General features: G+C 33.5%; 1 protein-coding gene across 2 annotated transcripts in view; it reads right to left on the bottom strand.

The window, feature by feature from the left end:
- The window catches only part of LOC127437035 (metal cation symporter ZIP14-like), a 40,248-nt gene that overhangs the window by 22,641 nt on the left and 3,224 nt on the right, over positions 1-14,383 (bottom strand). Inside the window, exons 2-3 of one of the 2 annotated variants that reach the window (XM_051691678.1) lie at positions 9,054-9,111; positions 5,934-6,222 (exon numbers count right to left, since the gene is read on the bottom strand). In XM_051691678.1, coding sequence (XP_051547638.1) covers positions 5,934-6,197 — 264 coding nt within the window. In that variant the 5' untranslated portion in view covers positions 6,198-6,222; positions 9,054-9,111. The remainder of the gene's footprint in view (positions 1-5,933; positions 6,223-9,053; positions 9,112-14,383) is intronic. The other variant, XM_051691667.1, reaches the window with a different exon arrangement.

The following is a 14,383-nucleotide window of genomic DNA, read 5'->3' as shown; positions in this document are numbered from 1 at the left end:
GCATGATCCTCCACATGCTGTGAGTCTCTGCGGTGTCATGCACAGCGAGCCACGTTATAAGATGCGCGGATTGACTGTCTCAGAAGTGGAGGCAACTGAGACTTGTCCTCCACCACCCGGATTGAGGTGAACCGCGCAACCATGAGGACCTAGTAAGTAGTGGGAATTGGGCATTCTAAAATTGGGGAGAAAAGGTGATTTAAAAAAAATAAAAAATTTCACTAGTGGAAATGCCAATTGTTGATATCAATAATTACATTTCCACTAGTAAAATTCTTGATATAAAAAAATGACATCACTTGCAGAAATCATATTCTTGATCTCAAAAATGGAATTTCAACTAGTAAAAACCATAATCTTTTATATCTATAATTGAATTTTTCACTAGTAAAGTTTCACACCGATATGTCATTCACTCCTATTCAAAATGCAATAATTGATATCAAAAATGTGTTTCTTACTAGTTGAAATTCCCATTTTTTATATCAACAATTGAATTCCTACTAATAAAAACTCATTTTTTTGTATCAGTAATTCGGTTTTCACTAGTGACAATTACATTTTTTTTTATATCTGTAATGTAATTATTGATCTCTAAAAAGACATTTTTACTAGTAACAATTACATTACAGATATAAATTTTATTTATCCATTTCCAGATACCAGAAATACCAAATGCAACATGTTGAAATTCATTTACTGATATAAAAGATTACCATTTTCACTAGATGTAATTCAATTGTTGATATCAAAAATGAACATTTTACTAGTAACAATGTAATTATTGATATCAGGAAAAGGAGCTCTACTTGTAACAATTATTGCCTTGATATCTAAAATAGCCTTTGCAACTAGTGAAAATATAATTACTGATATATTAAATGTGATTTCAACTAGTAAAAATACTATTACCGATATCTAGAAATACAGCTTTAACAGGTAAGAATAGCTATGGTAATGAGTTTATGAATATTAATGAGACCTGGTTTTCTCATGAATCTACTTCTGGTGCCAGCAGTAGCAAGTAAAAAAAAAATGGAGGGAGACATTCCATGTGAGTAAAAACAGCTTGTTTTTTAAAGTTTTTATTTTTGTTTAAGAAACGGAAAATGAGAAATCATTCAATTTTTCTTTTTTGTTAATTGTAATAAAAAACAAAACAATAAAAAAAACAAAAACAATATTAGATATGCATATCTGGCCGGCATTGCAACGGCCCTTTCATCTGATTGGCCAACCCATGCCGTCTTCTGTACTGCCTTAATCCTTTTAGCCAAAATAACCTTTGGTACCGCTCTGCATATTTGGCTCATATTTTAATTAAATACTGTCCCGAACTACCACTCACTGTAAACTACACATGCCAGATGCAGAAAAATCTTGTTGCTGGGCACAAAGCTGGTGCTGTTGCGAGGTGTTGCCTCTAATGGATGACGTGTAAGAGATCGCATGCCACATCATATGCTGACTGGGAGTTTAGTCTCATATACAGCTCTGGAAAAAATTAAGAGACCACTCCAAATGTTTCTTAAATCAGCATCTCTGCTACATGTATGGCAGCCATTCCATTCCAGTGTATGTTGAATTCCTGCTTGATTTTTTGCACCAGGAGTGGCATAAATTCACCCAACAGCAATGTGAAAGACTGGTGGAAAGCATGTCAAGACACATGAAAGCTATGATTGAAAATCAGGGTTATTCCACCAAATATTGAATTCTGAACTCTCCCTAAGTTAAAACATTAGTATTGTGTTGTTTATAAATGAATATGAACTTGTTTTCTTTGCATTATTCGAGGTCTGAAAACACAGCATCTTTTTTGTTATTCTGACCAGTTGTCATTTTCTGAAAAAAAGAAAACAAAAATGCTCTAAATGACAATATTTTTATTTGGAATTTGGGAGAATAAAACAAAAATGTTCATTTTACTCAAACACATACCAATAAATAGTAAATCTAGAGAAACTGATTTTTGCAGTAGTCTCTTAATTTTTTCCAGAGCTGTATATACAGTATATATGAGGTCTATCATTTTTAGTTAGATAGCCAATGTATTTGTTAGTGCTGTCAACAAGGTTAAGAGACTAAATTCTAATTTGAACCTTAAATATTATCAAAATTTTGAAGTAAATTCAAATTTTCAAGTCACCAGATATTTAAATTGACGTTGTTTCCCAAGTCCACAAGATGGTGCAACTAGACAGATAAACCCGACAGCACTGTGTTGTTATTGAAAAGAACATTCCTGACTGTTAAATTAGTGCATTCCATTTTAAACTAAAGTGCATAAAAGAAAAAAAGAAAAAGATTTAGCCATTTTCTCAAATGTTAAGTAAAAAGTAAAATGTGAAAATTATTATTTTCACGGCTTCTTTACACACACAGGCACACACCAGGTGAGCTCAATCAAGTTTACGTACATAGTTATATGTTTGTTAGATTTTTATATCTACTCCTCCTTGTTCCTAATATCCAAACATTAATTTAGCCTATGATTTTATGCAAAGCGATGGAACACATTTTCACACATTTATCAACAGCACACAGATACATTTCACACAATAGTATCCATCTGCTGAGCCACAGAGCCGTAGGTTTGATGCAGAAGTACAAATCAGCCTTAAGTCATGGCAGTTTCAGACCTGCAGTCTCCGGACTGATGTTACGGGCGGAGCGAATGACAGAACAATCATGTCGGAGAGCAGGGTAAGTTGTTGTCTATGTAAAGATTTATTTAATCTAGCATTTTTGTTAAACAATTACTTTATTAGGCTAAGTGTTTTTCTTCTAACTACTGGATCTGTATATATGTATTTCTTGTTACTCTTGTAGAAGCTTAAATTGGTTGTCATAACGAATATTAATCTGGAAACATTTCGATTAGCGTTCGTGTTGTATTTTTTAAAAAGGATTTAGTTTTGAGTCACTCAAGCTTTTGTTGTTTAAATAATTATTTTAGTTTAATTTATTATTATTTACATTTCTTATTATGGAATATTGATGTTTTTTAATTTGGCAATGTACATGTTTTGTTAGGCTTTGTAATTGAACGTTTATTTTAAATTTGATATAATTAAATACATAGGACATTAAATGCCAATTCTTTGTGTCTTTTTTAGGTACTCTTTGTAACTTTATGAACAGGACAGAAATCAAATGATCACATATAATATAGTCAAATAGGTAACACTTTACAATCAAATTTCATTTGTTCACATTAGTTAACTATATTTGTTAACTTGAAAAACAATGAGCAATACTCAAAAAGTTAATTTCAACATTTACTTATATATTTATAAATTAGAAGTTGTAAATGTTAACATTAGTTCATAAAATATAAATTAACAAAAGAACAATGTTTTATCCATTAATATTAACAGAGATTAATAAATGCTGTTAAAAAAAAATGTATTTGATAATTCATGAAACCTACTGCATCAACTAATGTGAACACATGGAACCTTATTGAAAAGTGTTGAAAAGGCTACCATTAAATGTTTTAGATAGTAATTAATTCGAAATCGATGTAAAAACAGCACATTTTAAATCGAAAAAAGCAAACAAACCTAAGTAATTACGCTCCAAACGGTAGATAGCATTAATCTACTAACACCGCATCAGTCCTGAGACCGACTCTGCAGATGGACATATGTGGATACACATTAGAAAATCATAAAATGTTATCAACATATGTGGTGTTGATATGAAATATAAAAGTGGTTTATAAATGACAGAGTAAGCAGTTCTCTTTCCCCCTTGTGTATCCCCTGCGAGGTTCCATACCTTTCTTTTTTTAATATTCATGAGGTACGTAAGGAACTCGTAAACACTCCTCATTACTATGCACATATCCAAAAAGGAATTTATGATGTCTGAAATTACCAATTTAACAAGTAAAAATTACATTTCAACATGTAACATTTCCTTTTAAACAGGTAAGAATTCGGTTACAGATTTCAAGAATGATGTTTTTTACTAGTTGAAATTCCATTTTTGATATCAAGTATGTATTTCAGCGAGTGATGACGTCATTGTTGATATGAACAATTCACGTTTTTACTATTGGAAATGTAATTACTGACATCAACAATTGCCATTTCCACTAGTAGAAATTACATTCTTGATATCAAGAATTGGCATTTTAATAAGTGAAAATTGAATTGTTGACATCAACAATTCATATCCTACATGTGATTAAAAGCATGCCAAAACTATGCAAAGGTAATTACAGATATCAACAATTAAATTTTCACTAGTTAAAATGCTTATTCTTGATATCAAGAATGTACTTCTTACTAGTTAAAATATAATTTTTGATATCAACAATTACATTGATATTATTACTAGTAACAATTCCTGATATCAAGAAATTAATTTTCACTAGTTAAAATGCTAATTCTTGATATTTGTATATGTATTTCATCATGTTACAATAGAGATTTCTGATATCTGGAAATGGATTTCAGATATCAATAAACTGGAGTGTAATTAATGATATCTAAAAAGACTTTCTTACTAGAAACAATTACATTACAGATATCAGAAATTAAAATTGTCACTAGTGAAAACTGAATATCTGATATCAAAAATTGGCATTTCCACTAGTTGGAATTCAATTGTTGATATAAAAACAAAATTGGCATTTCCATTACTAGAAATTACATACTTGATTTCAAAAATTGTATTCGTTGATATATGAAATTGTAAGAAACTAATTTCTGATATCAATAATTACGTTTTGAATAGGAGTGAATGACATCGGTACGAAACGTTACTAGAGAAGATTCAATTATAGATATAAAAAGAAATTATGGTTTTTACTAGTTGAAATTCCATTTTTGATATCAAGAATGTGATTTCTGCAAGTGAAGACGTCATTTTTTTTTATATCAAGAATTCACGTTTTTACTAGTGGAAACGTAATTATTGATAAACAACTGACATTTCCACTAATGAAAATTACATTCTTCATATCAAGTTTGAACTTTAACTAGTGAAAATGTAATTGTTGATATCAACAATTCATATCCTCCGAATGAAAAAAGTCAATTCGTCAATCTGCCATACATCTGCAATATCAGGATTTTGCCTTACCAAACAGTACCAGTTAATTATCGGTTTTGGACGATATTTCAATCCTGGTGCATCGCTTACTACAGTAAGTCAGCCTTAATTATTTCTGTAACTATCCTAAATAAGGCCATCTTTATAGTTAGGATAATGGACAATCAACAGGTAGCTTATAACATTGATAAATAAATTCAGATTATAAAACATATGAGCGCTGTATACCATCCAGCCATGCATATGTGATGTGACAGTAAAAACTAAGAGACCAAACTCTAGTTCAGTACCTAGTGTTGTGACAGATGACATGGCAGATTATTAGTCCCTGTCATGTCTAATAAAGTACCCCGAGCAGATCAATGCATTGTGTGTCAAGAGTAAATCAGAGGTGACACCGAGCTTTGAAAATATTTAAAACATCCCTCATAAAGCAAAGCATGTGAACTGAAGCATGAGAACATGACTTTCAGAACATCAAGTTAAGCAGATTCTTGTAACTCGGATAAAATCAAGAGAGATCACAGCTTCTTACTGTTACTAAGAACTCTTGAAAAATGCTTTACTTACAGGCCTGGAAACTAAATTAAAGTTAATTATGTATCTTTTTCCCTCTAAATTCAAATATATGTAAATGAAACAACTGTAAACTCAAAAAGTTGCAAAGCATTAAATCCTGTCAGCAGTAATTCTGCATGTGTGCAATCAGCCAATAAAATGCACTAAAAGACTAAAACAAACAGCCAACCAGTTGTGCTAAAATACCTGTATTTAAGTGTTAATTCTGTTTCTTGGGTAACAAACATTTAAAAAAAAATGTCATTCCTACAGCCTAATACTTTACTGCAATCTTGTTGAGATAGACTCACTTTGGATGTATTGGTTTTGGTGGGCTTTGTTTGTAAGCTGTGGTTTCCACTCTGTCCTCCATTTAACCGCACAAGAAGCGATCGAAGCTGGGGGACAGAGATGGTGGTGTTGTCACCATAGCGCATCAGCAGTTCCTGAAGGACTTGAGACAGTCCATCCTGACCACAAACACCTCCTATTGGCCACTGCAGCAGGGCCAGAGTCAGGGACAGGCCAAGGGTCAAGGTCAGCTGTCTGCAGCCATTGGTTTGTCTCAGGGTCATGACTCTACCAGTGACACGTCAAGCACTACATAGAGAGAAAGAAAGAGAGAGAGCAAGAAAAGAAGGGAGGTTAATACATGATAATCACAACACAAAAGTTTGCGACATCACTCTACAACAAACTGACTGGCCATCATGAAGTTAAGCTTTTGGAGAAAACCATTATACTCTTCAAGCTTGGCCAACAGAATGTTTCTGAAGTCCCTTAAAACTTTGAACTTCTCGAACATTGCTAAATAAAGTCTTCAATATACCAACTGCTTTTGGTGATGGGATCAGGTTATGTAACTGGTTGGACTCGACCAGGTTTCTTCCACTTGAGCACAATGGTTCACTGTGTCCGAAGCACATGCTCTAACCACTCGAGCACAGCTGACACAAATTATTTTTTAAGGTAACAATATAAAAAATAAAAAGTATAAGAATGATTTAGATTTTTATATGGTCCATGAGCAACAACTACACAAGGTATCCTGCCACTAGCTGAACTAACTATAGCATACAGCCTACAGCTACCAGCCAACAGAACACTAACAGGTAGACTGTGCTAGACTATACCAGGTCTCCTCTAATAATGGAGCTGTTGATTATGGCTCCTGCCAAGGAACAAACAGGACACAGCAGAATGGGTTTTCTTGAGCACAGACTCAATGTCTGTGAAGGTTTCCATTCATCCTGATGAATGAATGATTAAATGTTTTCAAAACAACAAGAAACAGTCCAGCTGGGAATGAATGAACTCAACCTAACATATATTACTGAATGAGTCACAAACATCAGATAATTGGCCCCAAAGGGGACAACTTCTCTAAGGCCCCAAAGGTCACAATGGAAATTTGTAGAGGGAGGGGCAAAGCAAACTTCAGTTCAGACATTACCATTGAGGTCTCAACATGAGAAGATGGAACCCATACCGAGTAGTATTATCACCTCCGACTACCTTACTGCAAATTATTAAATTTGAGAATTACACAACAGCTGTTTTATAGTAAGTTTATTATCACAAATATTTTTCGGTTTCCAAATTTTGAAAAGTAGCCTACATTTTGACATGAAATATAGAATTCTATGAATTTTTGCATCAAAAAGCATATCTTAGCAAAGTATACAGTAGCTAGATCTTACTGTAGCCTATATCATCAATATTCCCAATCATTTTAATCATTAGAATTTTGTGTGTGAATTTTAATACAAATCACTTAAATGAATAGAGGTAGACCGATATATCAGTTTTACCGATTAATCATGTTGATAGTTGCTTTTTGGAACTATCGTATATAGTTAAAAATCTATGCCGATAGTTGCTAATAGTTTTTAGCTGATGCTGGAGGATTCTACAGTTAGAATAACAAGATTCTACAGTTTAACAGCAGCCTCTATAGGGGAAATAAAATAAAAAATACAAAATAAAATCAATAACTGACAATATTCATCCATATTTTTATCCTCACTTCAATGCACATTGTTATTTTGATTGGACAATGACCCCAAGCATACCTTCAAAGTTGTGGCAAAATGGCTTAAGGACAACAAAGCCAAGGTATTGGAGTGGCCATCACAAAGCCCTGACCTCAGTCTGATAGAAAATTTGTGGGCAAAACTGAAAAAGCGTGTGCAAGCAAGGAGGCCTATAAACCTGACTCTGTTACACCAGTTCTGTCTGGAGGAATGGGCCAAAATTCCAGCAACTCATTGTGAGAAGCTTGTGGAAGGCTACCCAAAACGTTTGACCCAAGTTAAACAATTTAAAGGCAATGCAACCAAATACTAACAAAGTGCATGTAAACTTCTGACCCACTGGAAATGTGATGAAAGAAATAAAAGCTGAAATCAATCATTCTCTCCACTATTATTCTGACATTTCACATTCTTAAAAATAGTGATCCTAACTGACCTAAGACAGAGAATGTTTTCTATGATTAAATGTCAGGAATTGTGAAAAACTGAGTTTAAATGTATTTGGCTAAGGTGTATGTAAACCTCTGACTTCAAATGTGTGTGTATATATATATATATATATATATATATATATATATATCTCACACACACACACACACACACAGTATATACTATATAATACACTGTACTTATATATACTGTATGTATACACACAAACTCCTTAATCTTGTGAATATACAGGCTATAAAAAGCTTAATTTGGTAAATACATAAATATAGAGCATTGTTACAGAGCCAAGTCTCCATCATTTCGGGCTTGTGTATTTTGGGCTTGTTCATAGTCCCGCGTTATGCTCCAAATCCAAAATCTTTTCTGGTTTTTATTGGGATTTGGGTTGCACAATAAACTGCTTCTAGGATTTTATTCATTTTGGACTCTTCTAGCTCCTGTGTCTATGCCCGTCATAGTAAAGAAAGGTTAAGATTTTTTAAACATTCTATAAATAATTTTAAAAACTATCAGCCAACTAATATGTTATCTGTCTTTTCCACCACCTTTGTTATTGTAACTGGCAAAATCCACTATCGACCTCTATAAATAAACACTACTTTCAAAAGAAGTAAATTCTTATTTTGCTAATGTACTTGCATCCAAATACTTCAAGAACAAGAAACAGCTTTTCACATTCGTTATGGGTAGTTTAAAATCTGATCTCTTAGACACTATAATAGCAGTGGGTTTAATTGCTAAGACCCATAAATTGATAAAGATTATAATAAAGTTTACAAATATGATTTTTATGTCTATTCAGCCAATTTGTAGACTGAAGCGCATTCTGCGACTCGCCTGCACCCAGGTTTATCTGGGTCAGAGAAGGAAAATACACAGATGAAGTGCCATTAAACCTTCATGAAGGACCTTCAATAACAGGTACTCACAGAAAGTGCAAAGACTCACCTCACTTAACTGGCCAGATCTTATGTAGAATTTAGAGTCCTTTAGAAACAGAAGTGGCCTAGAAAGAGAGAAAGAAATAAAGAGACAAAATGTCCTCGATGCTGAGTCATATGTGTGCTTGTGAAATGAAGTAAAACCTGTTCGCTAAAGTTGATTCTGATAACCATCAAGATGAATCAAGATAATGGGAATGGTTGATGATTTTCTTTTTCCATTCTAAATGTATCCGATTTATTTGAAAGAAGTTGAATATTGATTTAAGGATGCCAAGTGATGCTTAATGCTTTGAGAATCCTGCCTCATCCATCAGGGTGTATGTTATAGCATGTGTGTAAAACTGTATCGGAACATTTGTCGAAAAACATGGAGGTGTGTGAAGGAGAGGTTAACCACACTAGTGATGTCGTTGTAGTATGCTGACTACGCACATGCGTGTTTATGGGTTGACAACACAGAAGTTATGTGATCCTCTCTGACTTATTGATAATTTAGTAGTACCTGTAACTCCAAAGGCAAAATGTGCTGTGTAGTGCACACACTTTAGGATCCGTTTACAGAACAAGTCCTTATAAAATGTGTTTATTAGGAAAACAATTTTAAAAAATTTATATTTTACTATACATGCAGATCTACCTCCTATTAATTAATAGGCTACATGGAATATTTCAACTTTTAGGAATTAATTTGCACCACAAAAAAAAAAAATTAAAATAATGAAAAACTTTTTTTAGATTTTTCAAGGGGGGATTTTTTTTCCCCCTTTTTCCCCCAATTTGGAATGCCCAATTCCCAGTGCGCTTTTAAGTCCTCGTGGTTGTATAGTGATTCACCTCAATCCGGGTGGCGGAGGATGAATCCCAGTTGCCTCCACGTCTAAGACCATCAACCCACGCATCTTATCACGTGGCTTGTTGAGCGCGTTGCCACGGAGAGATAGCGCGTGTGGAGGCTTCACGCCATCCACCGAGAACGAACCACATTATAGCGACCACGAGAAGGTTACCCCATGTGACTCTACCCTACCTAGCAACCGGGCCAATTTGGTTGCTTAGGAAACATGGCTGGAGTCACAAAATAATGAAAAACTTAAATGGTGGCCAGACACAGGACCCAAGTTATATACTTTATCTAAATACATACTTAGGGATGTACAATTTGGACAAAAAAAATCAAACTGTGATTATTCTGAAAAATATTGCAATTGCGATTTGAACTGTGATATAAATACTATTGGGAAAAAAAATGGGTTTCCTTTAGACCAAAATTAAATCATGGGCAAACATGCTCTACCAGAGACTATTTAGCAGAGACGGGTCAATTCTATTTAAATGAATAGGAGAAATTGGAACACCAAACCAAGAAGTTCTAGTGCAAAACGGTCAACGGATTTAGAAAGGAAGTCCCGCCTTACAGTTAAAAGAGCCAATCACCTTTTAGATACAGACATCACCTGTCAAGCAACTCACTAACACGCATGCGCATTAGCTATACAAGACAGGAAAATTACTTGTTTTAGCATAATATATATATAATATATTAGATAAAGAAGCACAATTTATGACTCCAATATTATCAGATTTTATTGCTGATTTGAAATATGTTCTTTGAACGTAATCTTGACCAACCAGTTTTGAGATTTCGGTGTTCCCCCGTTCAAGTAGATAGGAGCTGCACTGGCATTACTGGAAATAGCCTCCTGAGAGCGTTCCAAAGATGGCCAGAGGACTGACGTGCTAGAAAGACTTTGGCTCTACTGCTAATAAAAATACTGTTCAAGAAAGGGTGTTAAACACCAAAGTCCTCTTAAAAAGAACCAAAACCAAATAAACAACAACAACATTAACAACAATTATTGGTGGAACACTAAAGGAAGATATTTCTGTTTGTGGCAGAAAAATGTTATCCACAAAAACACAGTGTTATGAGGTTACTTTAAATTTGGATAGTAACTTTTAGCAGCCAAGAATTTTGCAAATGTGCAATTAGTGAATCGAGTGATGAAAACGCTCAGCTCTTTAGCCTCATGCTACAAGTATGCATAATACACTACAAAGAACTGAGCTGCGCATATACAGTAGGCAACGTGTGCAGACCATCTATTTATTTATTTAAATAAATTGCAGTCTTTGTGCATTGATAATCGCAATACATCATATTGTGAATGCTTCCTTGAAATCTTCATTTAAAAAAAATTAAAATAAAACAAATAAAACTCTGACATGCTTGTCAATGCTTGAATAAAATAAATTAATTACTGAAGAAATATTTAAAGTTATGGATTAACCACATATCTCAGAGCTCCCCAAGAGAGTAACACTAAAGTACAAGGGCAATTTGTTCTGGAGCAAGCATGGAACAAGTAAATATTGTCACATTTTTGCAGCATTAATAAGCCTGTGTTGCACCACCATACAAAACAAATCTTCTAGACTCTTCCTAAATCCATACCATTTTAATGCAAGTTAATGTCAGTTTCAAGTACAAGTCACACAGCACAAGTACTGAGGTCTTTCATAGTCCACAAAAAGGCATAAGTAAACTGGAGATCCACTTCTTAAACTGACCTTAAACTGACCACACTTGCAAACTATCCGCATCCTAATGTTGCTCCGATACCAAAAAGTAGGCTTTGGTATGATACCAGCCCTGGTACCTCGGTATCGATACTAAATCAATACTATAAATCAACAAATAAAAAGCCTCAGATTTTGTATGAAAATACACATAAAATGACGATTAAAAGAACTGCATAAAGTCTCACAGATACAAATTATGTTTTCCGTTTTAATTTTTCTGGATTCCATGTTAAATGTTATGTTCAAATGGTGTTTAATCAAACTGATACATACAGCTTTAATAAAATAAAAATATAATTATTATTATTTATTTTTACAAAAAGAAAATTGCAATTTTAATTTTGGTAAAATAAAATTCTGCACAACAGAGCTTCACAGTATTAATGAAAAAAGAATCTGCTATGGCTAAATAACAACATGCTGATAAAACACTTGCATTTGTGATATTGCGTACAGATAATAAAATAATAATAATAATAATAATATTAAAACAACCATTTAATATTATATAATTGTTATTATGAGTATTATTGCTACTTTTTGAATATTACATTTTAATACAGTAGTTATATTTTTCCGTCTTCAATTTCACACATCCAGTTGAATAGAGCTTTCATTTAACCGGGACTTTTATTTTGACAGACCTTCGAGTTCTTCCTGTTTTAGACCAGTTATATCATGCTTCCCATTAATGCTGGGATACTCCCGTCGCGACTCAAGCTGAAATCTCCGAGCTGCACAGGAGGAGTTCATTTAAGTGTTAACAGCCATTTATACTCTAAACACACTGCATGAAAATTAAGCACCAGTAGTGTGTGTTGCGTGCGAGTGTGTGCGTGAAGCAGAGCGGCACCTCTTGTTCATTCTGTAGCATGCAGCGCATGTGACTGTGTATTATTTAATTAAATTACATTCTTCTGCTGTTTAATGGTCACATTTGGCCATATCCATATGTTTTTAATTTTATTTTCAATTTGTCATTGATTTCATCTCACATCTCATATTATTTTTCTAATGACAGCATATGGTAATATGGTACCGAAATTAGAAACAAGATGATATCGTACCGTTTAAATTTTTTTTGGTATCGCGATACTTCGTTAGTACCGGTAAACAACACAATCCTACCGCATACTAGTGGAAAAGAGGTGACAACCTTATATTAATTCTGCCGAGCAGGTTTTACAGCTTGACTCAAGTGATAACCACAAGAAAGGAGATCTCCTTATCAACAACTGCACACAATCTGTCGTCAAACATGAGCTCTATGAATAGGCAAATTATGGGTTAAAGAAAACAGGGAAAACAATGGACGGAAAGACAAGGTACTACAGAGGGACCCTCTCTAAGGAAAGTTTTTCCTAGTTCACTAGTGGAAGTGTTGGTGTACTATCATTTTCAGGAAGTTCTGAACAATAAATATGCTCCAAAAACAACAACAACAACAACCCCATCCAACCAAATATGAACAAAGCAGTTTGAGCAATGAGGTTTTTGGTTGGAATAACATACAGCCTTTATTTAGTGGTGTCTGCTATTGCTTATGCTTAGGGTTAGGGATTTGAACAAAAGCAATCCAATTTACGATGTACTGGAACAGTAAGTTACTGTAAGACATACTCGATGATGAACAATCCTTCCTAAAGGTTATAAGGATTTTGAGCACTATAACTTGGTTAAAGTAGATTTGCTGACTGCTGACAACTTGAACACTGTTGTTGGCGGGACTTAAGCTCCCTTTTGCAATCTTGCAAATTCTGGCATCATTCAAAGTTCATTTTGGACAACATTACCCAATCTGTTTATAGTTACAGTACATTTATGCATTTGACTCCTTAATAGCAAATTTCAGCACATTTTTTTTTGTATGTCTGTTCCCTGGGAATTGAGCCCTTGAACTTGGGATTGCTAGTGCCATGCTCTGTGTGCTGAGCTATAGCAACCCATGTGTATATTGACATCTCTGGAACAGTCACTAAATTACGCAGTTCACATAGCCATCTATGGCATGCTGAACTGACTTTTAATCATTTGCAGATTTTCAACTAGTAAAAGCTATAATTTATGATATCTGTAACTGCATTTTTACTTGTAGAATTTTACAATAATCTGCCATTCACTCCTCTTAAAAATGCAATTACAGATTTCTATAATTAAGTTCTTAGTATTAGCATTTTTACTAGCTGTAATTCCAATTGATGATATCAGAAATTAATATTTTTACTAGTAATAATTCATTAATAACACATTTTTACCAGTAAGACATAGCTGATATATGTATTTGGAATTAATAATTTAAAAAAAAAAAAATTATAGATATCTGTAATTGAGTTTTGAACAAAAGTGAATGGCAGGTCCCTGTAAAATTCTACTAGTGAAAATGCAATTACAAATATCATAAATAATGGCTTTAACTAGTTGAAATTTCATTTTTGATATAAAAATTGGTATTTGTGCAATTACTTTTTTATATCAAGAATTAATGTTTTCACTACTGCAGACCTACTTACTGATGTCAAAAATTAGCATTTTTGCTTAATGCCATTGCTGATGAAGAATCAGCATTTCAACCAGTGAAAACTGAATTATATATCTATTATTCATAATCAGCACAAGATTAAATGTCGAAAGGGCTTGCGATAAGCCATGAACTTCACTTCATGAAAAAAATTACAAAAAAAAAAATAAAATTTCCACACAGTTTTTCCTAAGTAAATCGTAATGGTATAAAATTAAGTAAAATCTACTTATAAT

Source organism: Myxocyprinus asiaticus, chromosome 4, assembly GCF_019703515.2.
Source record: "Myxocyprinus asiaticus isolate MX2 ecotype Aquarium Trade chromosome 4, UBuf_Myxa_2, whole genome shotgun sequence".
Classification (NCBI taxonomy): Eukaryota; Metazoa; Chordata; class Actinopteri; order Cypriniformes; family Catostomidae; genus Myxocyprinus; species Myxocyprinus asiaticus.
Note: the sequence above shows the minus strand (reverse complement) of the source record. Positions and strands in the feature narration are given on the sequence as shown.